Source organism: Ranitomeya imitator, chromosome 1 (assembly GCF_032444005.1).
Source record: "Ranitomeya imitator isolate aRanImi1 chromosome 1, aRanImi1.pri, whole genome shotgun sequence".
Taxonomy (NCBI): domain Eukaryota; kingdom Metazoa; phylum Chordata; class Amphibia; order Anura; family Dendrobatidae; genus Ranitomeya; species Ranitomeya imitator.
In genome coordinates, this window is record NC_091282.1 from 466,846,366 (window position 1) to 466,872,504 (window position 26,139).

General features: G+C 44.1%; 1 protein-coding gene across 6 annotated transcripts in view; it reads right to left on the bottom strand.

The window, feature by feature from the left end:
- The window catches only part of PSIP1 (PC4 and SRSF1 interacting protein 1), a 221,445-nt gene that overhangs the window by 133,768 nt on the left and 61,538 nt on the right, over nt 1-26,139 (bottom strand). For all 6 annotated transcript variants that reach the window (XM_069765186.1, XM_069765205.1, XM_069765216.1 and 3 more), the window contains exon 4: nt 2,536-2,674. In XM_069765186.1, the coding sequence (XP_069621287.1) occupies nt 2,536-2,674 (139 nt within the window). The remainder of the gene's footprint in view (nt 1-2,535; nt 2,675-26,139) is intronic.

Sequence of the window (26,139 nt, forward strand, 5' to 3'; positions counted from 1 at the left end):
ACGACGCATGCGGCAGCATCCGCAAACAGCCGCACGACCTGCGTACCTAATGTTAAAGAAAGGTACGCAGACCACATGAGGGCAGCATGCAGAAGTAGGCAGAGCTAGCGGCGGAGGTGCCGCTGAGGGCGGGGCTTCACGGAGGAAGTCCGCAGCCCGCCGCAGATCAGGTAAACGCTAATGTGAAACCGGCCTAACATGTCACTCTCCGCAAGGAGAAACGATACTTCTTGGATCCCGGTCAGACGCCTCTTACTCAGCCAAACCAGATCTCCACTTTGCACTGACGAGGGGCAGTAGCCTGAAACACTGTCTGCAAATTGAGATTCCGGTTTGGTTTTTATCCCAAGTCATGTGACAAGGCTCGTTAAAGGGTCGACATTGACTGTTAGGACTGCTACTTTCAATAGGTGGCACTAGAGTTCTAGGCCTCTTCCTCTCTGAACAGACAATTTGCATATTTCCCAGAGAAGCATTGCGGCTTTAAGTCCTCTCATCTCAACATGCTTAACATGTCACTCTCCACAAGGAGAGAATTACATGGAAACTCCAATGTAAACGCTCAGCACAGAGCACAGGATAAATGTGAGCTGAGCCTTTCTGTGATCTTTGGGAGGCAGAATGGACAAATCAACAGCAAATGAAGAATTGGTTTTATTTATATTTTTTACGGCGTTCCTTGTGCGGTATAAGTGATTAGACTACTACTTTATTCTTGAAGTTTGTGATATACAGCGACACCAGATTTACATTTTTATTTTTTTTTTATGCGTGGCAGCTGTCACACACACAATAGAAGCTTATTATTGCAAAAACTATAAACATATTTTGAGAGCTATAACTTTTCCATATTTCCACCGACAAAGTCATGTGACAGAATTGTTTTTTGAGAGACAAGTTGACTTTTTATTGGTACCATATTTTCAGGCACTTGACATTTTATGATCGTTTTCCATTACACTTTTTGGGATTTAGAATTAACAAACACGAGCAATGCAGGATTTTTTTTTTTTATATGCTGCACCACGTGTGATAAAATTGATAAGGCAGCTTATTCTTCTTGTCAGTACGATTACACATTTATTTTTGTGCTTTGGCACTTTTGCAAAAAAACTATTTTATAGAAAAAAAATTATTTTTCCATTGCTTTATTCTGAGACTCACAACTAATTTTTCTGCTGATAAGCTACCATACAGCTTTTATTTGCGTGACAAAATGATGTTTTCAGCTATACCATTTTTATTTACATTTGTCTTTTTGATCTCATGCTATTCCACTTTTTGTTCAGCTGTATGATAAAAAAAACGATGCAAAAAATGATGCTTTATTTACTGTATATGATCGCTGTTATAAGGTATAGCAATGCAGGAGTACAAGTTAGATCATGTGCAGTGCATGATCTAACTATCTTGTTAGTGCCTGGTGACCTGATGTATCGGGTCACCATGGCAATGATCGAGGCCCCCGCAATGACGTTGTGGGGTCTCCGATCCAAGGGCAGAGGGGTTTTCTCCCCCCTGCCTGCTTGCTATACACTGAGATCACAGGATTTATGGGGTTAAAGTGCTGAGAGCGGTGCAAGCACCATTCCTGGCACTAAGCGACAGGTGTCAGCTGTCTCAATTAGCTGACACCCAGAGGCGATCGCGCGCGTACACAGCCTCTGTGCGCAGAAAATCGCCTGGATGTATCCATAAGTCCAAGGTCGGTAAGTGCCAGTCAACCTGGATGTATGAATACATTCAATTTCAGGAAGGGGTTAATTCTTCTGCCTGTACATCAGAATAGTTTGAGACTGCTGTCAATCATTGCAACCAGGGCTGTGGAGTCGGCACGCCAAACCTCTGACTCCTCAATTTCCCTGACTCCACAGCACTGCCTCACTACTGAGCATATGAATAAAGACCACCACAGATTCATCTCAACTAAAAGCCGAAATCCTTAGATCAGGAACAGAAATCTGTAGGACATTACTTTCCCAAATTCTTATGAAAAAAATTACAGCACATCCTGCATTGTACTACTGTACCAAAGTTATTATATAATTTAGGAAATCAGAGTCGGTCCATTTTATACCGACTCCACAGCACTGTTTGCTTCAGCACGCTGGTATTTCACCCACACTGACTGATATGCCAGGGTGTGCAGGGAGAAAGACAGCGAAGAAGGTCTTTTCTCTGCACCAGTTGCAAGCATGATATCAATGTGATATTGCAGGGGATAACAGTACTCCAAACCTAGTACAATACACACTGAAAGGCTTACATTTTTTTTTTTTTTTTTTAAACACGCACCACAGTTGAGTTCAGGAATGATGCAGGGATTTATAGGATATTGATAGAGTGCTGCTAATAGTATCTAGCGAAAAATCCTGCTGTTAGATTCCTCTCAATGTCTGGCAATTGCCATTTGTTATTCTTACAGAAATATCCAACATGGGGCTATGAACCCACACATTTCTCACATATAATTGGAGGGAGGCTTTTCTACAAATAATGACAAATTCAGATTCTCTTCATTCTCACTTGGTTTACCTGTTGACTTGAGAACTTGACTTTGGGATTATTATCAATTTCCCATAAACCTTCATTGAATCCCTTTCGTTTATTTGGTTTAGCATATTTCTCCTTATTCTCTTCATATGGGAATATGTCTTTTGGTCCCAAAAAAGCTCTTAAAATGTAAAATAAAACAAAAACACATTGTTAGACCATGAAATGAATAAGTAGAAATAAATTTATCACAATCTCTCATGTATTATAAATTATTTTCATGTTTTTTTCTGCATGATTTAGCACCCACAACTTGAAATATTTAAAAAACATAAAAGCTATTTTTGGACAATAGCATGCACTCCAGGTTTAGACAGCAGAAAATAGGAAAATCATTTTCTACTAATTAAAACTTCTCTGGCAGTGTAAAGAAGCTCTGCAGTACACACATATAAGCAACACTTCTGCATGTAGAGTACACACACACTCCGCTCCAACTACAACACAGTTTAGCTACATCAAAACACACTATACATTACCACGATTTGATGTTCCTTCCAAGTATGTGACTGCTCATATAACTTGCAGGTCCTTGTTGCTCACGCTTCTGTCCTGCACGGATCAGATAGATCAGTGTGGGGCAGGAGAGGATAGAGCAGTAGTGATGAGTGAACGTGCTCAGATAAAGTGTTATCCGATCATGCTCGAGTACTAACAGGGTCTGCGGCGTGCTCGAAAAATGTTGCGAGTCCCCACGGCTGCATGTTTCGCAGCTGTTCGAGAGCTGGAATATATGCATGGATTGCCTTACAAACAGGCAATCCATGCATGTGTTGCAGCTGTCCAACAGCCACGAAACATGCATGGGGGACTCAAACATTTTTCGAGCACACCACAGACACTGTTAGCACTCGAGCATGATCGGATAACACTTTATCCGAGCACGTTCGCTCATCACCACAGAGCAGCCCTCTCAGTGATCTGTCCGTATTCACACATCAAATGAAGCTGCCCTCTGACTTAAAGGGGGAAAAGCATCTTGGGGACGGTGCACATATTGCAGATTTGCTGCATTTTTTTTCTGCTGCGATTTGTCACAAAACCTGAAAGGTTTCCTGATGCCAGTAAAGTGAATGATAATCCTCAAGTCTCATGCACATGTTGCTTATTTGTGACTGGCAGACTTGGTGCAGCTATATATCTGCAGCATGTCAATTCTTTTAGATGTGGGGAAAAATCTGCAACAAAAACGCATGAAAAAAAAACCGCATCTATTTAAGGCTACTTTCACACTTGCGTTTTTCAGCTTCCGTCACAATCCGTCGATTTTTGAGAATGCATTTTCCTATAGACTTGTATTAGCAACGGATGGCCATCCGTTTCATCCGTCGGAAAATAACGGTCCGTCGTGCGGAGAAAACGTTCACAGGGAGGGGTGTCTTTCCTTCCTAATCAGATGCAGCACAGCCGTCACTCTGGGCCTATGCGCGCCGCCTCCTCTTGCTGCATTATCGTCCCCGGCGCCAGCGCTGTAAGTACAAAGGGCAGCGCAACTGCGCACGCCTGAAGTGACGGCTGTGCTGCGTCTGATTAGGAAGGAAAGTCCTGCCTGCCTCCCTGGCGATTTCAGGATATGAGGGGGCACATTTTATAAATGTTTATTTCAGGGTGTGCAGGCATCATAACTAAAAGAGCCACCTTGTTAGAATGCAGCATTAGTGCTGCACAAGGTGGCTCTTTTAGTTACAAACGCCTAAGGGGGGTGACAGGTTCCCTTTAAAGGGAAGGTGCCATCGAAAAAAAAAAAATTTTCAGAAATTGTAAAAATGTAAAGAATTAATGATTACATTTTCTTAAAAAATATTATCATTTAATTATAATTTAGTAAAATATGAAAAATAACTTGAAAAGTTTTGGAATTTCCACTTTTAAACACTAGGGGGAGCAGCTGCTGAAATTTCAGAAAAACCTAGTGTACAACTAGCTCTCATTACAGCACTGCAGTAATTATGGGCGGAGTCTGCTGACCTGTGTGATGTCTCCTCCCCTTCTGGGTGTTTGCTAAGGGATTAGAGAGGATGATATTCAGGAACCCAGTGAGCAGCCATTTTGTTGGTGACTGCAGAGTAAGGCTGCCGTCACACTATCAGTATTTGGTCAGTATTTTACCTCAGCATTTGTAAGCCAAAACCAGAAGTGGAACAAATAGAGGAAAAGTATAATAGAAACATATGCACCACTTCTGCATTTATCACCCACTCCTGGTTTTGGCTGAGAAATACTGAGGTAAAATACTGACCAAATACTGAACGTGGACGGCAGCCTTAGGCTACTTTCACACTAGCGTTGTTGGCTGTACGTTGCAATGCGTCGTTCAGGAGAAAAAACACATCCTGCAAAGTTGTCTGCAGGATGCGTTTTTTCCCATTAGACTAACATTATCGACGTATTGCCACACGTCGCAACTGTCGTGCGACGGTTGCGTCATGTTTTGGTGGACCGCCGCCACAAGAAGTTACATGTAACGTTTGTTTGTACATCGAGTCCGCCATTTTCGACCGCGCATGCACGGCCGAAACTCCGCCCCATCCTCCCCAGACCTTACAATGGGGCAGCGGAAGCGTCGTAAGACTGCTTCCGCTGCCCACGTTGGTCGTTTCTTTCACATCATACATCGGTACGTCGGCCCGACGCACTGCGACGGGCCCGTACCGACACTAGTGTGAAAGCAGCCTTATACTGACAAGTAGATGGTCACCGAGGATGGAAGGCAGCAAGGATTCTGCGAGATATGTGGTGGAGGGAGCAGGGTGACAGCAGCACAAAGTATTTCAGGAGAGCAGTGTGCTGGTCTATGGGAGCCCCCTGTTTGGTGCGCGGAGCAGCCAGGGATTGTACATAGAGCGCTGTCTTTTATACACATGGATGGACCGTCTGCTCCACAAAAATCCAGGAAACATTTCTGCGGCTTGATGGCCTGTTCTGATCCAGACTTTGCATGCAGACCCCATTCCCCTCCTCAGATCCTGTCTTCTCCATCCTGTCCTGGCGATGTGTGAAAGCGAGGTGACAGGAACAGTCCGGGATGACGCTGGGAAGGAAATGTAGCCATATAGTAACGATAAAAATGAGACCCCTCTCTTCAGCTACCTCACCAGCCTTCCCCTGACTACACCTAACTGGAGGTCATGCTGTCCCCTCTATTACCCCAGACCCGCGTGCAGGTGCTCAGCCAGAACCACCATAGAATGGGTCCGCTTTCTGAAGATAATACTGCCAAAATGTTCTCACATAATACCACCATATAGATCACACATAATACCACCAGTGTTCTCACATACCGCCATATAGATCACACATAATACCACCAGTGTTCTCACATACCGCCATATAGATCACACATAATGCTGCCAGTGTTCTCACATAATACCGCCATATAGATCACACACAATACCACCATGTAATTCTCACAATACTGATCAAGCATAATACCACTATACAGATCACATAATACCGTCATATAGATCTCACATAATGCCATAATACAGCATGACGCCCGCAGCTCCTGTTATCGCACGCATTGAGTTGTGTGTGCAATGGGGAAAGATATGCAGGGGGGAGAGGAGTGCATAGGAGAGGATTAGATACACGGTTCACCAGACAGTATCACACAAGAGAGGATTAGATACATGGCTCAGCATAACATCACACAGTATAGGATTAGATACACGGCTCAGCAGACAGTATCACACAGGAGGATTAGATACATGGCTCAGCAGACAGTATCACACAGGAGAGGATTAGATACACGGCTCAGCATAATATCACACAGGAGAGGATTAGATACACGGCTCAGCATAATATCACACAGGAGAGGATTAGATGTATGGCTCAGCATAGTATCACACAGGAGAGGATTAGATACACGGCTCAGCATAGTGTCACAAAGGAGAGGATTAGATACACAGGCCAGCAGACAGTATCACAGGATAGGATTAGATACACGGGCCAGCAGACAGTATCACACAGGAGAGGATTAGATACATGGCTCAGCACAATATAGTGATAGATGCACGGTCTGATGTCCTGTGAGGAGCTGCAGTGAGAGGCAGGGTCGGAGCAGCACAGAGCCTCCCCCATCCCCCTCTGTTACCTCTCTGCAGCTCCTGATAGAGGACATCAGACCGCAGCACTCCTTCACCCTCTCTAGCGATTCTAGAGATTACAGCCACACACCAGGCAGCGGACGACAGGGAACGGCCGCTGACAGTGTGAGGGGAGACAGATGGAGCTGCCCCTCCAACAGCACAGCTCTCAGTCAGTGGAGCTCACAAGTACCTCCACTGTGGGCTGAAGCAAGATGGCGCCGATCTCCTGCCTCTGCTGTGATGTGGAGACAGCCCAGGGGGGTGGCCACATCAGAGCAGAGAGCAGCTTATAATGGTAGCTATGGGGTCGCCTCCCGACCGCAGCCTCCTATGCCCAGGGCTGCCGTATTTGCAGAGTGTGTCGTGCTGGGACTCTTACACTGCTGCAAAGCAAAATGGCGGCGCCCAGTGGCTGCAAAAATAATTAATAATAAAAAAGATATTAAAGATAAAAAAAATAATTTTGTATTAAAAGTAATTGTTTATATAAACAATCATTTTTAATACAAAAACAAAATTGCGGCACCTTCCCTTTAAGATTCAATAAAAGGAGTCTGTGTAATTATTACAAATGAAAGGACTTTATTCCGGGTGGGTGTTTTTTTTTGTTTTATACAATATCACTATGGAGTTACTAATGGATAGGTGTCTTATAGACGCCTTTCCATTACTACCTTGCAGGCCTGATGTCCCTTGATGTTTTTAGTCTATCCATGGCCCCTTTCCTTGGCTATTAATATCAGCTCGCAGATGTCTGTCTTGCCTTTGCTGGTTAGATTTTTATAGGGGGACCCTATGTCAAATTTTTTCTGGGGTCCCTCTGTAAGCCAGCCAGTAAACACTAAGCAAACATTTGTGAGCTGATATTAATATCCTGGGAACCTTTATGGCTATTGGCTCCTGCCCAGAATATTAACATCAGCCCTCATCTTTCCCTCTGCTGGTTATGAAAATTATGCGGGAGCCCGCCCAGTTCTCCCCACCCCCCCCCTAAAATTAAACAGTTGCTTTTGGTTACAGCCCAAGTGTCCCCTAATCCCCTACCCCAAGTAAAGAACAGGTCATCTCTCCCTCCATCCATCTCACCTCCTCCTCAGAACTTTTCCTTAAGACAATCCTCTGTCTCCAAACACAGACAGCCCTCTCCTGCTATCACTTTCTCTGCTCCTACTCACAGCAGGTGATATTTCTCCAAATCCTGGTCCTCCTCACGACATCCCTACTGTAATTTCTACCTCCCATTCACGCTCTAGCACACATTTCCACAACCTCTCTAACCTTATATCCATCTGCCCAGCCCCAGCTCCCCCAGTCCCACTAACAGGAGCTCTATAGAACACTCGTTCTGCCTGCAACAAACTTTCCTACATCCATTACTAACAAACTTCTCTTCCTCGCTATCACTGAAACCTGGCTCACCCCCTCTGACACAGCCTCTCCAGCTGCACTTTCTTATGGTGGATTCCACCTTTCCCACACACCCTGTCCCAGCAGCAAGCATGGCGGAGGAGTTAGTTTTCTCCTGTCAGATAACTGCTCCTTCACCCACATCCCACTGCCACCCTCTGTTACTCTCCTTTCCTTTTGAGGTGCACTCTCTGCGCATCTACTCCCCCACCAACCTCCAACTGGCTGTTATTTACCACCCCCAGGGCCATCCACCACCTTCTTCGACCACCTCACCAACTGGCTATTTCATTTCCTCTCCGCTGACATCCCCACTATCATTATGGGTGACTTCAATATCCCCATTGACACCTCCCACTCAGCTGTCACTAAACTTCTCTCACTTCCTCCCTGCTCCCTCTTACAGACATAAGTTAAATACACAATGTGGATGCAGCTTTATATAACACAATAGCTGCAGCTCTTGAATTGGTCGCCCCTCTCACACACACAAAAGCTCACAAAAACAGACAACCCTGGCACACCAGCCTGACTAAAGAATGGAGGCAGGCTTCCAGGGTTGCTGAGCAGAGATGAAAAAGATCACACACCAATGAGGACTTCATCGCATTCAAATAGTCCCTCACTACTTTCAAGGCCACACTCGCTGCAGCAAAACAAACCTACTTTTCATCTTTCAGATCCTTCCTGTCTCACAACCATAAACAGCTATTCAACACCTTCAATTCTATCCTCTGTCCCCCAGCACTTCCACCCTCTCCACTCATCTCAGCTGAAGACTTTGCCTCATTCTTCAAACAGAAGATTGATAACATCAGAGAAAGGTTTGGCCTACAACCCCCTCTTCCTAACTACTCAGCCCTCCTCCTCCAAAACCAGCTTCTCCACCATTACAGAAGACCAACTTTCCACAATCCTCTCGAGATCACATCTCACCACCTGTGCACTTGACCCGATCCCATCCCACTTCATCCCAAACCTCACCAGTCTTCATCCCAACCCCAACCCATATCTTCAACCTATCACTAACAACTAGTGTTTTCCAGTCATGCTTCAAACATGCCTCAATCAAACCCATGATCAAAAAGCACTAGCTTGACCCATCCTCTGTTTCTAGCTGTCACCTCATATCACTTCTTCCCTATGCCTCAAAACTTCTGGAACAACATGTCCTTTTCGAACTATCCTCCCACCTCGACCACTTACAATCTGGCTTCCGATCACATCAGAATTCAACATTTTTCCCCCATCTCACTCCACTCCCCCAACAGACCTATCAATTAAAGTAAATGGCTGCTCACTTCCCAGTCCCACAAGCTCGCTGCCTCGGGATAATCCTTGACTCTGATCTCTTCTTCAAACCACATATCCAAGCCCTTTCCACTTCCTGCCGACTTCAATTCAAAAATATTTCCCGGATCCGTACATTCCTCAACCTAAAATCTGAAAAAACTCTAGTGCACGGCCTCACCATCTCCCGCCTCAACTACTGCAACCTCCTACTCCATGGCCTCCCCTCTAACACTCTCGCTCCCCTCCAAGCCACCTGTTCCCTTGCTATTTCCCAGCCTCTCCTCTCAGAGTAATGGGGAGCCAGTGAAGGGATTGACAGAGACTCCAGTTCAAAACCCTTACCATGACATACAAAGCCATCCACAACCTGTCTCCTCCATACATCTGTGAACTTGTCTCCCAGTACTTACCTGCACGCAACCTCCGATCCTGACAAGATCTCCTTCTCCACTTCCATCTTATCTCCTTTTCCCACAATTGCATACAAGCTTTCTCCCCCACATGCCCCTACTCTGGAACTCTACCTACCGTGGAAACCTTCGAAAGGAACCAGAAGACCTACCTCTTCCAACAAGCCTACAACCTGCAGTAACCACTGATCCACCAAACCGTTGCAGGACCAGCTCTGCCCTCACCTATTGTATCCTCACCCATCCCTGTAGATTGTGAACGCTGACGAGCAGGGTCTTCTCTCCTCCTGTACCAGTTGTGACTTGTGTTGCTTAAGATTATTGTGTTTTTTTTTTTTTACTATGTATAACCCTTTTCACATGTAATGCGGCATGGAACAAATGGCGCTATAATAATAATAATAATTACTAAGCCTAGGGCTTGGTGTCAATGACAGCTGCTGACACCAAGTCCTAATCCCATTACCCTGATGCCACTGCGTCAGCATAAAAAAAAGGTGGTGTTGAACTAAGAAATCACATAACTTTTTTTTTTTTAATCTCTTTATGGCTCTAAGAAATTTATCAGTAGATCTGAACTAAGGCAAGGCTGTGGATGTTGCTTATCTGGACGTTTCAAAGTAATTCGATAAGGTGCCACATGAAAGATTAGGACAGAGTGTCAAAATAATATAGCTGTGCAGATGTTATGTCTCTGAACCGCTGCAGAGCTCTAAATTTAATAATAATAATTACTGATTATATAATCAATTATTTTAAAACAAAATTAAATGTACCACTATTAGTTTTTTATTTAGTAATTTTTAATTTAACCACTGGGAGCCGCAATTTTCATTTGGGGGGGTGTAACTAAGCAGGACAGTTACACACCTCACTTACGGCAGCCCCTGAAAATAAGAGTCTGCGGTCGCACGGCGACCGCATTTCTTGTAATGAGGCCGCTCCTCCTGCCTCTAGCTGTAACCTGGGCAAGTCCCCGGGGCTGTGAAGGTCACAGCTGAGGGTAGAGATCGTGGCCATGTTTGTAGAGCCCGCAGTGTGAGCTCCACTTTCCCGCACTGCTTAGTCAGTGCATGCCATGACAGGAGCTGATGGGGAGCAAAAATCCAGGGCGAGTGGAGTATCTGTGGCGTGGAGCGGTGATCTCAGCCTGTCAGCTGTGATGACCGCTGACCTGTCCAGAGCACATAGAAGACAGTGTGGGAGTGGAAGTAGGTAGAAGCGTTTGTTCTTTGCACTGAATATATGGGGGCCATATACCAGGTGACATGGTCATTCTTTTTCGCTTCCTCTGGGAATGTGTCTGCGCTCTATACCTAAAAGTATAGAGTAAAAGCTGGCAAGGCCATAGGAATGACAGCAAAGCAAGTTGGTGATGCTGCTTCAGGGATTCCTCAAATTATTTTGCCAGGGAAAACTCAGTAGTTGCTCCAGAGCCTAAGGGTATGTGCACACAATGCAGATTTTGCTACGGATCCACAGCAGTACAATGTAAACCTATGGGAAACCAAAAACGCTGTGCACATGCTGCGGAAAAAAACGTGCGGAAACGCAGCAGTTTACATTCCGCAGCATGTCACTTCTTTCTGCAGATTCCGCAGCGGTTTTACAGCTGCCCCTATGGAAAACCGCAGTTGTAAAACCGCAGTTTAAACCGCACAAAAACCGCAGCGTTTTTGCCCTGCAGATTTATCAAATCTGCTGCGGAAAAATCCGCAGTGGCCAAGAATACGTGTGCACAAAGCCTAAAAGACACAGTGTGCGCTTTTTTTTTTTTTTTTTTTTTTTTTAGGTAAACTGGAGAAATGGCTACAAAATGGTAATTGAAGTTTCAGAGATATACAGGTGCTTCTCACAAAATTAGACCATCATCAAAAAGTTAATTTATTTCAGTTCTTCAATAGAAAAAGTGAAACTCAGATTGAATGATGTATTTCAAGTGTTTATTTCTGTTAATGTTGATGATTATGGCTTACAGCCAATGAAAACCCAAAAGTCATTATCTCAGTAAATTAGAATACTTTATAACACCAGCTTGAAAAATGATTAGTGATGAGCGACTATACTCGTTACTCGAGATTTCTCCAGCACACTCGGGTGACCGAGTATTTTTTAGTGCTCGGAGATTTAGTTTTCCTCACCTCAGCTGAATGATTTACATCTCTTAGGCTACGTTCACATTTGCATTGCGTCGGGCGCAGCCGCGGCGACGCATGCGTCCCTATATTTAACATGGGGGACGCATGGTCAAGCGTTGTGTTTTGTGACGCATGCGTCTTTTTTGGCGCGAGCGTAAGGGTGCAGAGGACGCTGCATGTTGAATTTTTTTGCGCCAAAAATCATGCTAAAAATGGACGCATGCGTCACAAAACAATGCGTTTTGCATGCGTTGCGTGTTGCATCGCCGATGCAACGCCCAACAACGCAAATGTGAACGTAGCCTTAGCCAGCTTGATTACATGTGGGGATTCCCTAGCAACCAGGCAACCCCCACATGTACTTATGCTGGCTACCAGATGTAAATCATTCAGCTGCGGCGATGAAAACGAAATCTCTGAGCACTAAAATATACTCGGAGGTCACCCAAGCGTGCTTGGGAAATCTCGAGTAATGAGTATATTCGCTCATCACTAAAAATGATTTTAAAATAAGAAATGATGGCCATATTTTTGACTCAACACAAGTCACTAGTCGGGCAAAATGTTAAAACACAGTGTACAATTTTCAGCTCCAGTGTATAAGGCAGCCATAGCTTAACCCCTTCACGACATTTACGTCATATCCTTAAGTTTGATGCGGGCTCGCATGTTTCGTGGCAGACTTAAATCAGTCACCATGTGCCTTTAACTGCCGCTAGTGAAGCGGAACTCCGCCCCACCTGTTAAATGACGCTGTCAATCTCTGTCAGAGGTGTTTAATATGCTCTGGCAGAGGGTGTGCATCTTTCTGTGATTGTCATGACAATTCTACAGCTCTGGCAAAAATTAGGAGACCACTGCACAGTTATAAAATTACTTTTAACCATGCCAAAGGAGTTGAAAAGAAAAAAGTCTTGAGTGAGGAAAATAGAATTAGTCTTACCTGTAATTCGGTTTCTAGGAACCTTCCATGACAGCAAAGGAGGTTGTCTCCATGCCCTAATGGGGGACAGGAAGCACAAGAGGTTAAAAGACCCCCCCCCCCTTCTATTCCCCAGTGACTTATAATGAATCCCACAGCACTAGTTATTTTAAAAATTCCAAGTATTAACCAATGAACATAGGGAGGGAAATTAGTGCTGTCGTGGAAGGTTCCTAGAAACCGAATTACCGCTAAGACTAATTCTATTTTCTCTACTCACCTTCCACGACAGCATAGCAGGAAGACCAATCTATTCTGGTAGTTGGGGGGGGGGGGGGGGGGGGGGAGACGACAACAGCCTGGAGGACCTTACGGCCGAAGGCTCAGTACTTATTGGATAGTAAGTCCAACCTATAATGTTTCGTAAAGGTATGGATAGACGACCATGTGGCAGCCCTACTAATCTGCTCTGTAGATGCGCCAGCTCTTTCTGCCCAGGAGGTTCGGGTAGATCTTGTAGAATGCCCTCCATGGGAGTCATACCTTGAGCAAGGTATGAATCAGAGATCGTTCTAATCCATCCTGCGATAGTACTTTTCACTACTTTCCTACCTTTATTCTTCCCTGAAGGGTTGACAAATAGAATTGAGTCAATCCTCCATGATTTGGTCTGCTCTAGGTAATTTAATATTGTCTGCCGGACATCAGGAGTATGGAATTCTCCCTTTCTCCTGAATTTTTGGGATTTTGGCAGAAGGAGGGGAGCAGTATTTCCTGTGAGCGGTGGAAATCCGATACGACTTTGGGTAGAAATGATGGATCAAGTCGCAGTTCTAAGCCATCATTCCTAATAGTGAAGCAGGGGTCTCTAATGGACAATGCTTGAAGTTCTCCCACACGTCTTGCCGTAGTAATGGCCACCAAAAAGGCTGCTTTAAAAGAAAGAAGCTGAGGAGTACAAGATGATAGAGGCTCAAATGGATATTGCGTGAGTCGTTTAAGTACAATATTTAAATTCTATGGAGGAATATTACGTTGCTTTCTGGGACTTTTCCTTATGGCTAACACCATGAATCTTTTGATCCACCTGTGGCCAGCTAAGTCAAAATTGAAGACAGAACTAAGGGCCGAGACCTGAACCTTTAAAGACAACTTGCCTTGTGCAGGCATGTACTACGGAGGACAGAAAATGAACTTCAATCCAATATTGCAGCCAGCGGGTAAGGAAAGGGTGAATCAAACACCCGAAAACCCCGCTTCTATGGCTGAAAATTGTTCCCACCAAATTCAGGCGACAGAGTCCCTTTAAAGTACTAGGTCTCAGGTCTAGCTCTGGGCCTTTTTGTAAAAAGTCCAGTATCTGAGATATATTGGGGTGAAGAGGGTCAGGTGGGTTAGGCGGCCACCAGGATTAATTTTTTTCCATACTTTATTGTATATCGCAATAGTGACTGGTTTTCTGGAGAGTGGAAATTACTTTGTCCGACAGCCCCTTTGCACGAAGTACCTGGGCCTCAGAAGCCAGGCAGCTAACTTCAGTCAGATCTGGGTGATGTATGGGTCCCTGACATAGGTTTATGTTGGCAGGTAGATGTTCTAGACGGTCCACCTGAAGACTGATCACTAGACTGAACCAACTTCGTTTTGGTCACATTGGTGCTACCAGTATAGTTGGAACTTGATCCTCTCTGATCTTCTGGAGGGTTTTGGTTATCATCGGAATTGGGGGAAAAGCATAAGCCAGACGAAAATTCCATTGCTGCGCAAATGCGTCTACCCCTTTGGAACTGTCCCTGGGATTCAGGGAGAAGTACAGTCATGGCCAAAAGTATTGACATCCCTGCAATTCTGTCAGATAATACTCATTTTCTTCCTGAAAATGATTGCAAACACAAATTATTTGGTATTATTATCTTCATTTAATTTGTCTTAAATGAAAAAACACAAAAGAGAATGAAGCAAAACATTGATCATTTCACACAAAACTCCAAAAATGGGCCAGACAAAAGTATTGGCACCCTCAGCCTAATACTTGGTTGCACAACGTTTAGCCAAAATAACTGCGACCAACCGCTACCGGTAACCATCAATGAGTTTCTTACAATGCTCTGCCGGAATTTTAGACCATTCTTTTTTGGCAAACTGCTCCAGGTCCCTGATATTTGAAGGGTAACTTCTCCAAACTGCCATTTTTAGATCTCTCCACAGGTGTTCTATGGGATTTAGGTCTGGACTCATTGCTGGCCACCTTAGAAGTCTCCAGTGCTTTCTCTCAAACCATTTTCTAGTGCTTTTTGAAGTGTGTTTTGGGTAATTGTCCTGCTGGAAGACCCATGACCTCTGAGGGAGACCCAGCTTTCTCACACTGGGCCCTACATTATGCTGCAAAATTTGTTGGTAGTCTTCAGACTTCATAATGCCATGCACACGGTCAAGCAGACCAGTGCCAGAGGCAGCAAAGCAACCCCAAAACATCAAAGAACCTCCGCCATGTTTGATTGTAGGGACCGTGTTCTTTTCTTTGAATGCCTCTTTTCTCCTGTAAACTCTATGTTGATGCCTTTGCCCAAAAAGTTCTACTTTTGTCTCATCTGACCAGAGAACAGTCTTCCAAAACGTTTTAGGCTTTTTCAGGTAAGTTTTGGCAAACTCCAGCCTGGCTTTTTTATGTCTCGGGGTAAGAAGTGAGGTCTTCCTGGGTCTCCTACCATACAGTCCCTTTTCATTCAGATGCCGACGGATAGTACGGGTTGACACTGTTGTACCCTCGGACTGCAGGGCATCTTGAACTTGTTTGGATGTTAGTCGAGGTTCTTTATCCAACATCCGCACAATCTTGCGTTGAAATCTCTTGTCAATTTTTCTTTTCCGTCCACATCTAGGGAGGTTAGCCACAGTGCCATGGGCTTTAAACTTCTTGATGACACTGCGCACGGTAGACACAGGAACATTCAGGTCTTTGGAGATGGACTTGTAGCCTTGAGATTGCTCATGCTTCCTCACAATTTGGTTTCTCAAGTCCTCAGACAGTTACCGTATTTGGTCTTCTTTCTTTTCTCCATGCTCAATGTGGTACACACAAGGACACAGGACAGAGGTTGAGTCAACTTTAATCCATGTCAACTGGCTGCAAGTGTGATTTAGTTACTGCCAACACCTGTTAGGTGCCACAGGTAAGTTACAGGTGCTGTAAATTACACAAATTAGAGAAGCATCACATGATTTTTCGAACAGTGCTAATACAGGTCCTTCTCAAAAAATTAGCATATAGTGTTAAATGTCATTATTTACCATAATGTAATGATTACAATTAAACTTTCATATATTATAGATTCATTATCCACCAACTGAAATTTGTCACGTCTTTTATTGTTTTAATACTGATGATTTTGGCATACAACTCCTGATAACCCAAAAAACCTGTCTCAATAAATTAGCATATCAAGAAAAGGTTCTCTAAACGACCTATTACCCTAATCTTCTGAATCAACTAATTAACTCTAAACACATGCAAAAGATACCTGAGGCTTTTATAAACTCCCTGCCTGGTTCATTACTCAAAACCCCCATCATGGGTAAGACTAGGGACCTGACAGATGTCAAGAAGGCCATCATTGACACCCTCAAGCAAGAGGGTAAGACCCAGAAAGAAATTTCTCAACAAATAGGCTGTTCCCAGAGTGCTGTATCAAGGCACCTCAATGGTAAGTCTGTTGGAAGGAAACAATGTGGCAGAAAACGCTGTACAACGAGAAGAGGAGACCGGACCCTGAGGAAGATTGTGGAGAAGGACCGATTCCAGACCTTGGGGAACCTGAGGAAGCAGTGGACTGAGTCTGGTGTGGAAACATCCAGAGCCACCGTGCACAGGCGTGTGCAGGAAATGGGCTACAGGTGCCGCATTCCCCAGGTAAAGCCACTTTTGAACCATAAACAGCGGCAGAGGCGCCTGACCTGGGCTACAGAGAAGCAGCACTGGACTGTTGCTAAGTGGTCCCAAGTACTTTTTTCTGATGAAAGCAAATTTTGCATGTCATTCGGAAATCAAGGTGCCAGAGTCTGGAGGAAGACTGGGGAGAAGGAAATGCCAAAATGCCTGAAGTCCAGTGTCAAGTATCCACAGTCAGTGATGGTGTGGGGTGCCATGTCAGCTGCTGGTGTTGGTCCACTGTGTTTCATCAAGGGCAGGGTCAATGCAGCTAGCTATCAGGAGATTTTGGAGCACTTCATGCTTCCATCGGCTGAAATGCTTTATGGAGATGAAGATTTCATTTTTCAGCACGACCTGGCACCTGCTCACAGTGCCAAAACCACTGGTAAATGGTTAACTGACCATGGTATTACTGTGCTCAATTGGCCTGCCAACTCTCCTGACCTGAACCCCATAGAGAATCTGTGGGATATTGTGAAGAGAAAGTTGAGAGACGCAAGACCCAACACTCTGGATGAGCTTAAGGCCGCTATTGAAGCATCCTGGGCCTCCATAACATCTCAGCAGTGTCACAGGCTGATTGCCTCCATGCCACGCCGCATTGAAGCAGTCATTTCTGCCAAAGGATTCCCGACCAAGTATTGAGTGCATAACTGAACATTATTATTTGATGGTTTTTTTGTTTGTTATTAAAAAACACTTTGATTTGATTGGATGGGTGAAATATGCTAATTTATTGAGACAGGTTTTTTGGGTTATCAGGAGTTGTATGCCAAAATCATCAGTATTAAAACAATAAAAGACCTAACAAATTTCAGTTGGTGGATAATGAATCTATAATATATGAAAGTTTAATTGTAATCATTACATTATGGTAAATAATGAAATTTAACACTATATGCTAATTTTTGAGAAGGACCTGTACTTTTTAAAAAAGGTTTTTGAAATTTATTCTCTAGCCTTCTGATCGTGCACTCCGCCTCCTAGCTTCAGGTGTTTTAATTACAGCAGGTCCAATACCCCTCCACAGAGAGAATTTTAGTCTAAGAAGAGGTTTCACATGTACCCATTCAGATGGAGACGTTTATTCTCAGCGAGGTAAGGCAAGCGTAGGACCTGGTATAAGAGAGATGCCGTAAAGGGGCTACCAGGTACACATAAAATTGGCCATTTTTATGCGCTAAAAGCTCTCATTTTTCATATTTCTAGTGCAGTAATGCAGTTCAAATTTCGTGTTTTCAAGTTTGCATGTTTTAGCGCTGCAGTGTGCTGCCTTATTTACTTAACTAAGAGCTAATACTTTTGTCCACCCCTTTTTTATGTTTGGTGTGGAATTATATCCAATTTGGCTTTAGGACAATTCTTTGTGTTTTTTCATTTAAGACAAATTAAATGAAGATAATGAAGATAATACCAATAATTTGTGTTTGCAATCATTTTCAGGAAGAAAATGAGTATTATCTGACAGAGGTGTCAATAATTTTGGCCATGACTGTAATTGCCGAGTTGTGAATTCTGAGCTGAGGCAAATAGGTCGATGTTTGGTAGACCCCATCTGGAAACCAGAATGGAGAAAATCTCCTGATTCAGTCTCCACTCCCCGGATTTATATCTTGCCGACTTAAAAAGTCTGCCTGCAGGTTGGAGGATCCTGTTAGATGTACAGCTGTCAAGGATAGTAGATGCCTTTCCACCCAGCAAAACATTCGGCTTGATATAGCCCTTAGATTGACGAACCTTGTGCCCCGCTGGTGTTTGAGGTGGGCTACAGTGGTGACGTTGTCTGAATATACTCTTATGTGATGACCTGTAATTAGCCTGCTTGCTGCCAGGTTTCTTCTACCGCCTTCAGTTCTCTGATATTGGATGATCTGGCAGCCATCCTTGGACTCCAGAGACCCTGGAAGGGAGTATTTAGGACTACACCCCCCCATCCCCTCTGGCTGGCATCTGTGGTTACCGTGATAAGGGGAGATTGATACCATGCCACACCTTTCCGGAGAATTCTGGGCTTTAGCCACCATACCATAGATACCTTCACTCTACCAGGGGTCTGAACTCTTGTTTAGAGAAATGGGATTTCTGTTCCAGTTTTTTTAGGATGTGAGCTTGCAGGGTTCTGTAGTGTGCTTGGGCCCAGGGTACTGACTGAATGCAGGCCGTCATTGAGCCCAAAACAGACATCGCCTCTTGAAAAGTATGACATCTCAATTTTTTTAAGTTAGTAATTTTTGCCATCAGGTTGAGACGATGATCCTCTGGGAAGGGGGGGGGGGGGGGGGACATTTGTCGTTTGGAATCTAGAATCACTCCTAGGAATTTTCTTACCATGGAAGGTTAGAGCTCTGATTTTTTAAAATTCGGGATCCACCCCAAGGACTGGAGGATATCTAAGGGTACCGTCACACACTGCCATTTTGATCGCTACGACGGTACGATTCGTGACGTTCCAGCGATATCGTTACGATCAGGGATCCTGCTGAGAATGGTACGTCGTAGCAGATCGTTTAGAACTTTCTTTCGTCGCTGGATCTCCCGCTGGCATCGCTAGGTCGGTGTGTGTGACACCGATCTAGCGATGCGTTCGCTTGTAACCAGGGTAAACATCGGGTTACTAAGCGCAGGGCCGCGATTAGTAACCCGATGTTTACCCTGGTTACAAGCGTAAAACTAAAAAAAAAAAAAAAAAAAAAAAACACACTACATACTTACATTCTGGTGTCCGTCAGGTCCCTTGCCGTCTGCTTCCAGCACTCAGTGACTGCCGGCCGGAAAGTGAAAGCAGAGCACAGCGGTGACGTCACCGCTGTGCTGTGCTTTCACTTTCACTTTACGGCCGGCAGTCACAGTGCGGGAAGCAGACGGCAAGGGACCTGACGGACACCGGAATGTAAGTATGTGCTGTTTGTTTTTTTTTACGCTGGTAACCAGGGTAAACATCGGGTTACTAAGCGCGGTCCTGCACTTAGTAACCCGATGTTTACCCTGGTTACCCGGGTACCTCGGCATCGTTGGTCGCTGGAGAGCTGTCTGTGTGACAGCTCCCCAGCGACCACACTACGATTTACCTACGATCACGGCCAGGTCATATCGCTGGCCGTGATCGTAGGTAAATCGTATAGTGTGACGGTACCCTAACACCTTCCGTACATGATCCCTGAGGATCTGAGAGGATGGGGCTATAATAAGCAGGTCGTCTAGGTAAGGTACTACACAGATGTCTTGTTTGCGAATGTAGGTCACTGTCTCGGCCATAATTTTTGAAAATATCCTTGGAGCCGATGATATACCGAAAGGGAGTACGTTGTATTGATAGTGTTTTATTTGTTCATATTGGAGAACTGCAAATCTTAGATATTTCCTGTGATGGGGAAGAATAGGAATATGAAAATAGGCATCTTTTAGATCGATTGTTACCATTACAAATTGGGGGCCTATTAGTGGAATCGCTGTTTTTACTGACTCCATCTTGAATTTTCGTTACGTAACATGATGATTTAGACCCTTCAGATTTATTATTATACGTGCATCCCCAGACGGCTTCTTTACTATAAAAAGTCGGGAATAGTGACCTTTCCCTAATTCCTGATCTGGTACCGGGGAAATCACATTCGCTTTCAGAAGACTCTGAAGACCTGATATCAAGAGATTCTGAGAACTCGGAGAGGGAAGAGAAGTGACTCTAAAGGCCCCTTCACATTAAGCGACGCTGCAGCGATACCGACAACGATCCGGATCGCTGCAGCGTCGCTGTTTGGTCGCTGGAGAGCTGTCACACAGACAGCTCTCCAGCGACCAACGATGCCGGTAACCAGGGTAAACATCGGGTTACTAAGTGCAGGGCCGCGCTTAGTAACCCGATGTTTACCTTGGTTACCAGCGTAAAAGTAAAAAAAAAAAAAACCCTACATACTTACCTACCGCTGTCTGTCCCCGGCGCTCTGCTTCTCTGCACTCCTCCTGTACTGGCTGTGAGCACAGCGGCCGGAAAGCAGAGCGGTGACGTCACCGCTCTGCTTTCTGGCTGACCGGCGCTCACAGCCAGTACAGGAGGAGTGCAGAGCACAGCGCCGGGGACAGACAGCGGTAGGTAAGTATGTAGTGTTTGTTTTTTTTTACTTTTACGCTGGTAACCAGGGTAAACATCGGGTTACTAAGCGCGGCCCTGCGCTTAGTAACCCGATGTTTACCCTGGTTACCAGTGAAGACATCGCTGGATCGGTGTCACACACGCCGATCCAGCGATGTCCACGGGAGATCCAGCGACGAAATAAAGTTCTGGACTTTGTTCAGCGACCAACGATCTCCCAGCAGGGGCCTGATCGTTGGTCGCTGTCACACATAACGATTTCCTTAACGATATCGTTGCTATGTCACAAAAAGCAACGATATCGTTATGTGTGAAGGTACCTTTAACCCCTGAGGGGGAAGGGATTGAAATTCTATCAATAGACCTTCTCTGATTATGTTGAGTACCCAATGGCTTTCTGAAATTAATATCCACTGGTGAAGAAATCTTGAGAGCCTCCCCTCTACAGCGTCTGAGTCATTGTTTGTCTTCCTGTTTTTACGGGACAAGAATATTCCTGCCTCTCCTCTTAGCATAGCTCCATCTTCCCATTTTTCCCTTCCCTCTCTGAGAAGTTTGAGGTAAGAAGGGATGAAAAAAGCATTTTTTGTCAATTTTTGTTCTCCTCAAAACCCATGGTATTTCATACAGAGCAAACTAGATCCTCCATAAATTCCATAGAAAAAAAGTATTTCCTCTTTTCAGAAGATTTCCTGGGCGAAGATTCCTCCCATCTCAGTGAGGCCGAGCTTAAGGATTCGTCTGAGTCAGATTCAGAGGGTTCAACATATATTTTCCTTTTCTTAGGAGTCGATGGGCCTAGAGACAGGAGTAGCGGAACGAGGTGTCAAGGTGGCAAGAAAGGACTGAACCTGATTTTTCACAATGGTTCTTATTTCCTCTATCAGGGAGGGATGTTCAGTCCTAATTACTGTGTCAGTACAATCATGGCACAACTTGTCCCATCTGGATGGGAGTTTTTTGAAGCAAATGGCGCATTTGGGCACCGATTTAGAGGGCTTGTGTGTAGACTTGTCTCCCTATAATAGAGAAGGGAGAGGAGTGACACACAGGAACTGAACCTAGAATGTTCCTGTACTAGGACCCCCCATTTCCCATACACTTACTGGGGCAGGGATAACGCTGGGCTCTGCAGATGCAGGGCTTGATGTGGGAACACCATCCATTGTCTTACCTGATGGAGTCTTCAGGAGGGTTTCTATATATAAACCCTCCCCCAGCGATGAAATCTTTCCCCCTCCTCCCTGGGTCCTGAGCAGGCATCCGATTACTTCAGCATGCTCCTCACGCCGTTCGGTCCTCCAGGACATGATGGCTGAAACTCAGAAGTGCATGCATTCCACGCGTGAAACGCAATACCCGGAAGTGTTCCGACGTCACTTCCAGGTTACTGAACAGCGTGCGCAGGAGTAAGGCCGGAGAGCTGCTGGAGGCCTCTGGCTGGGGGCCACTGGCCTGCTCTACCCCCCGGAAGAGGCGCAGGAGGGCCAGGACAGGTCCCAGAATCCACCGACACCAGGGAGACGGGAGCAGCTTTCCTGCGGAGGACTCCCGACCGCCGCTGCCCGGCTGATTTTAAAGGAGGTAATACTGCAGTCACCAGCCACACAGCATACCTATTAACCTCTCAATGCCCCATCGGAGACAGGAAAGACACTGGGGAATAGAAGGTGGGAAGGTCTTTTAACCTCTTGTGCTTCCTGTCCCCCATTAGGGCATGGAGACAACCTCCTATGCTGTCATAGAAGGTGACTAAAGAAAAGAAGTGTTCAATTCTGGCTTTACTAGCAGAGGAACAATGTGAGTGTCATGTTGCCTCCATCCTTAAAATTTCTAAGACAGTAATCCATTACAACAAGGTCAAGCAGCAGACATTGAGGACAACAAAGCTACAGACCGGCAGAGGGCAAAAACAACTCTCCACTGACCGGGACTGACCGTCATCTTAGGCTACGTTCACATTAGCGTTGTGCGGGGCAGTGTCGGCGACACAACGCACAACACATGCAAAAACGCATGCACAACGCAGCTTCATGTGACGCATGCGTTCATTTTTGCATGATTTTTGGCGCAGAAAAAAACTGCATCATGCAGCGTCCTCTGCACCGACAGTTGCACCAAAATGACGCATGCGTCACAAAACACAAGACAACGCATGTCCATGCACCCCCCCCCATGTTAAATATAGGGGCGCATGCAGCATGCGTCGCCGCGGCTGCGCCCGACGATTCCCTGCACAACGCTAATGTGAACGTAGCTTTATTCGAATGTCACTCAGCAACTGCAGGAAATCATCAAGTGACCTACAAAAGGAATGGCAAATGGCAGCTGGGGTGAAGTGCACGCTAAGAAGAGTTCATAACAGGCTCCTAAAGGCGGGACTTAAGTCATGTAAAGCTAGAAAAAGCCTTTCATCAATAAGAAGCAAAGGAGAGTCAGGCTGAAGTTTGACAAAGACCATAAGAATTGGACCATAGAGGACTGAAGTAAGGTAATCTTCTCTAATGAGTCTAATTTTCAGCTTTGCCCCACAGTTGGTCATCTAATGGTTAGACGAAGACCTGGAGAGGCGTACAAGCCAGTGTCTTGCACCCACTGTGAAATTTGGTGGAGGATCGGTGATGATCTGGGGATGCTTCAGCAAGGCTGGAATTGGGCAAGTTAATCTTTGCGAAGGACGTATGAATTAAGCCGCATGGTTATCCTGGAAAAACCGTTGATTCTTTCTGCTCAGGCAATGTTCTCCAACTCTGAGGACTGGTTTTGCCAGCAGGACAATGTGCTATGCCTCACTGCTAGGTCAATCAAGATGTGGATGAAGGACCACCACATCAAATCCCTGTCATGGCCAGCCCAATCTTCCAGACCTGAACCCCATTGAAAACCTCTGGAATGTAATCAAGAGGAAGATGGATAGTCACAAGCCAAACAAAGAAACAAGAACTGCATACATTTTTGTACCAGTGGCATAAGGTCACCCAAAAGCATTGTGAAAGACTGGCAGAAAGCATGCCAAGACGCATGAAAGCTTTCATTAAAAATCATAGTTATTTCACAAAATATTGATTTCTGAACGCTTTCTGAGTGAAAACATTAGTATTGTTGTTTCTAAATGACTATGAACTTGTTTTTTTGGAATTGAGGTCTGCAAGCAATGCTTTTTTTTGTTCTTTTGACCATTTCTCATTTTCAGGAAAAAAAAAAAAAAAATTATTGCTTGGAACTTCGGAGACATGTTAGTAGTTTATAGGTATATTTTTGAGTAAAATGTAAATTGTTCTTTTATTCTATAAAGAGAAAAATCAGACAAACTGAAAATTTTGCAGTAGTCTCTTAATTTTTTGCCAGAGCTGTTTTGTGAAAGCTAGCCTGTAGCGGTCATTCATAGATCAGGATTTTAGCTATACATAGCAGTGCTGATGCAATGCTATGCATAGCACAAGTGATCAGATGATCGCAAATAAACCACTCCCCCCCCCCCACAAAAAAAATAAATAAAAGTCACCCACCCTTTCTCCCTATTAGAAATAACATTTAAAAAAAAAACTCACAAAAACAGACAATAGGTACACTGTGTTCGTAAAAGTCTGATCAAAATATAATATAACCATACTGACCTAGAGATTCATATTGCCAGGTCAGTGTTACCATATAGTGAAAATGGTGCATTAAAAGAAAAAAAAAAAAAAAAAAAAAAAAAAGGTACAAATTTCACGATTTTTGAATCTCAATGCAGTTGGCATTTTCTTCCCGCATTTCAGGGCATCACATGATAAAATAAATGATGTGTTTCAAAAGTACAACTTATCCTGTAAAAAACGAGCACCCATATGGCTATGTGATCAGAGAGAAAAAAAAAAAAAAAAAGTGTATGACTCTTGGAAGAAGGTGAGGAAAGAAAAACATAACAGAAAATCGCATGGGGGGAGGAGAGGGGAATCTTTCACAGATTTTTTTTTAATTTATTTTTTTTTTAATTTAACATGATAACCTAACCACTTGGTGTTGATCTACTGATTCTGGAAAAAAGTATTTATTTTTCTAAGCAAAAAAGAGAAAAATATGCGGCACCCACCCGTCTTTATGCTGAGCATTCGTGTTCTTTATTTGAATGATTATACATCTATTAAAACATCAGGTACATGTGAGGGTGCGGTATTGGAGACAGGACGACGGCCGTTTCGCACACTGAGTGCTTCAACGGGTCCAGGTGATTGATTACCTTAACGTCATTTCCTTTTAAAGGATTCCTGACGTGTGTTACAACAACATACATAACAAATTGCCGTGCAATATAATGTGATCTGTGCAAAAAAACATATACTTATAATAAGTAATCATATCTATTTGCAGAATTATAATCCTAAACATATATGATTCCAGAACTATTCTATATATCTGGTTTTATTTACCTTTTAACCTTATTTGTTACAAAAATACTGACATATCTAAACGGTCATTGAGGCCGATCGGACCCTGCGCATTAGCGTTTAAAATCCATCTGGCTTCTTTTCTTAATAGCAATTTATTTTGATCTCCTCCCTGCGGAGGATTTTTTACAATCTCGAGACCAGCGAAACTGAGCAAGTTAGGATTGGAATTATGTTTCTCCTTCATATGCTGGATCAACCTTAAACAGCCTTTTCCTGTCACAATCGAGTTATAATGTTCTTTAAATCTCGTAGCCATTGGTCTTATCGTTTTACCGATGTAAAAATATCGACATGGACAAAATAAAACAAATTACAAATTTACTCTTACAAAAAATGAAATCCTGGACTCTGTGTATTATTGGGCCAATCTGAATAGGGTTGTGTGTTATATGTAGATGGCAAAACCTACAGTTACCGCATTTATAATTACCCACTAGGGTGTTATCTTTCAACCAATTATTTTTGGGGACAAATATTCTATTATGCACAAGCATATCCGACAAATTATGGACACGTTTATACGCAAATTTAGGAGCACTGGTGTGTATGGATACTAGATCCTTATCTGTTTGTAAAACATGCCAGTTCTTCCGTATAGATGCATGTATAATGCTGTCTAGATTGCTGTGCTTAAAACAAAAGGAAAATCTATTTGTTTCTTTATTATCCTCTATAATGGGTTCCGTTTTCTTTTTCCTTTTTAAAAAATCCCTTTGGGAAAATTTTTTAATGCGGTTTTCAGCTACTTCCAAAACCTGTAGGGGGTAACCTCTATTTAGAAAGCGTGTTTTTAACTCGTCTATTTGTTCATCAAAAATTTTTTCATTAATATTTATTTTGCGGAATCTTACCATCTGGCTATATGGTAGTCCTC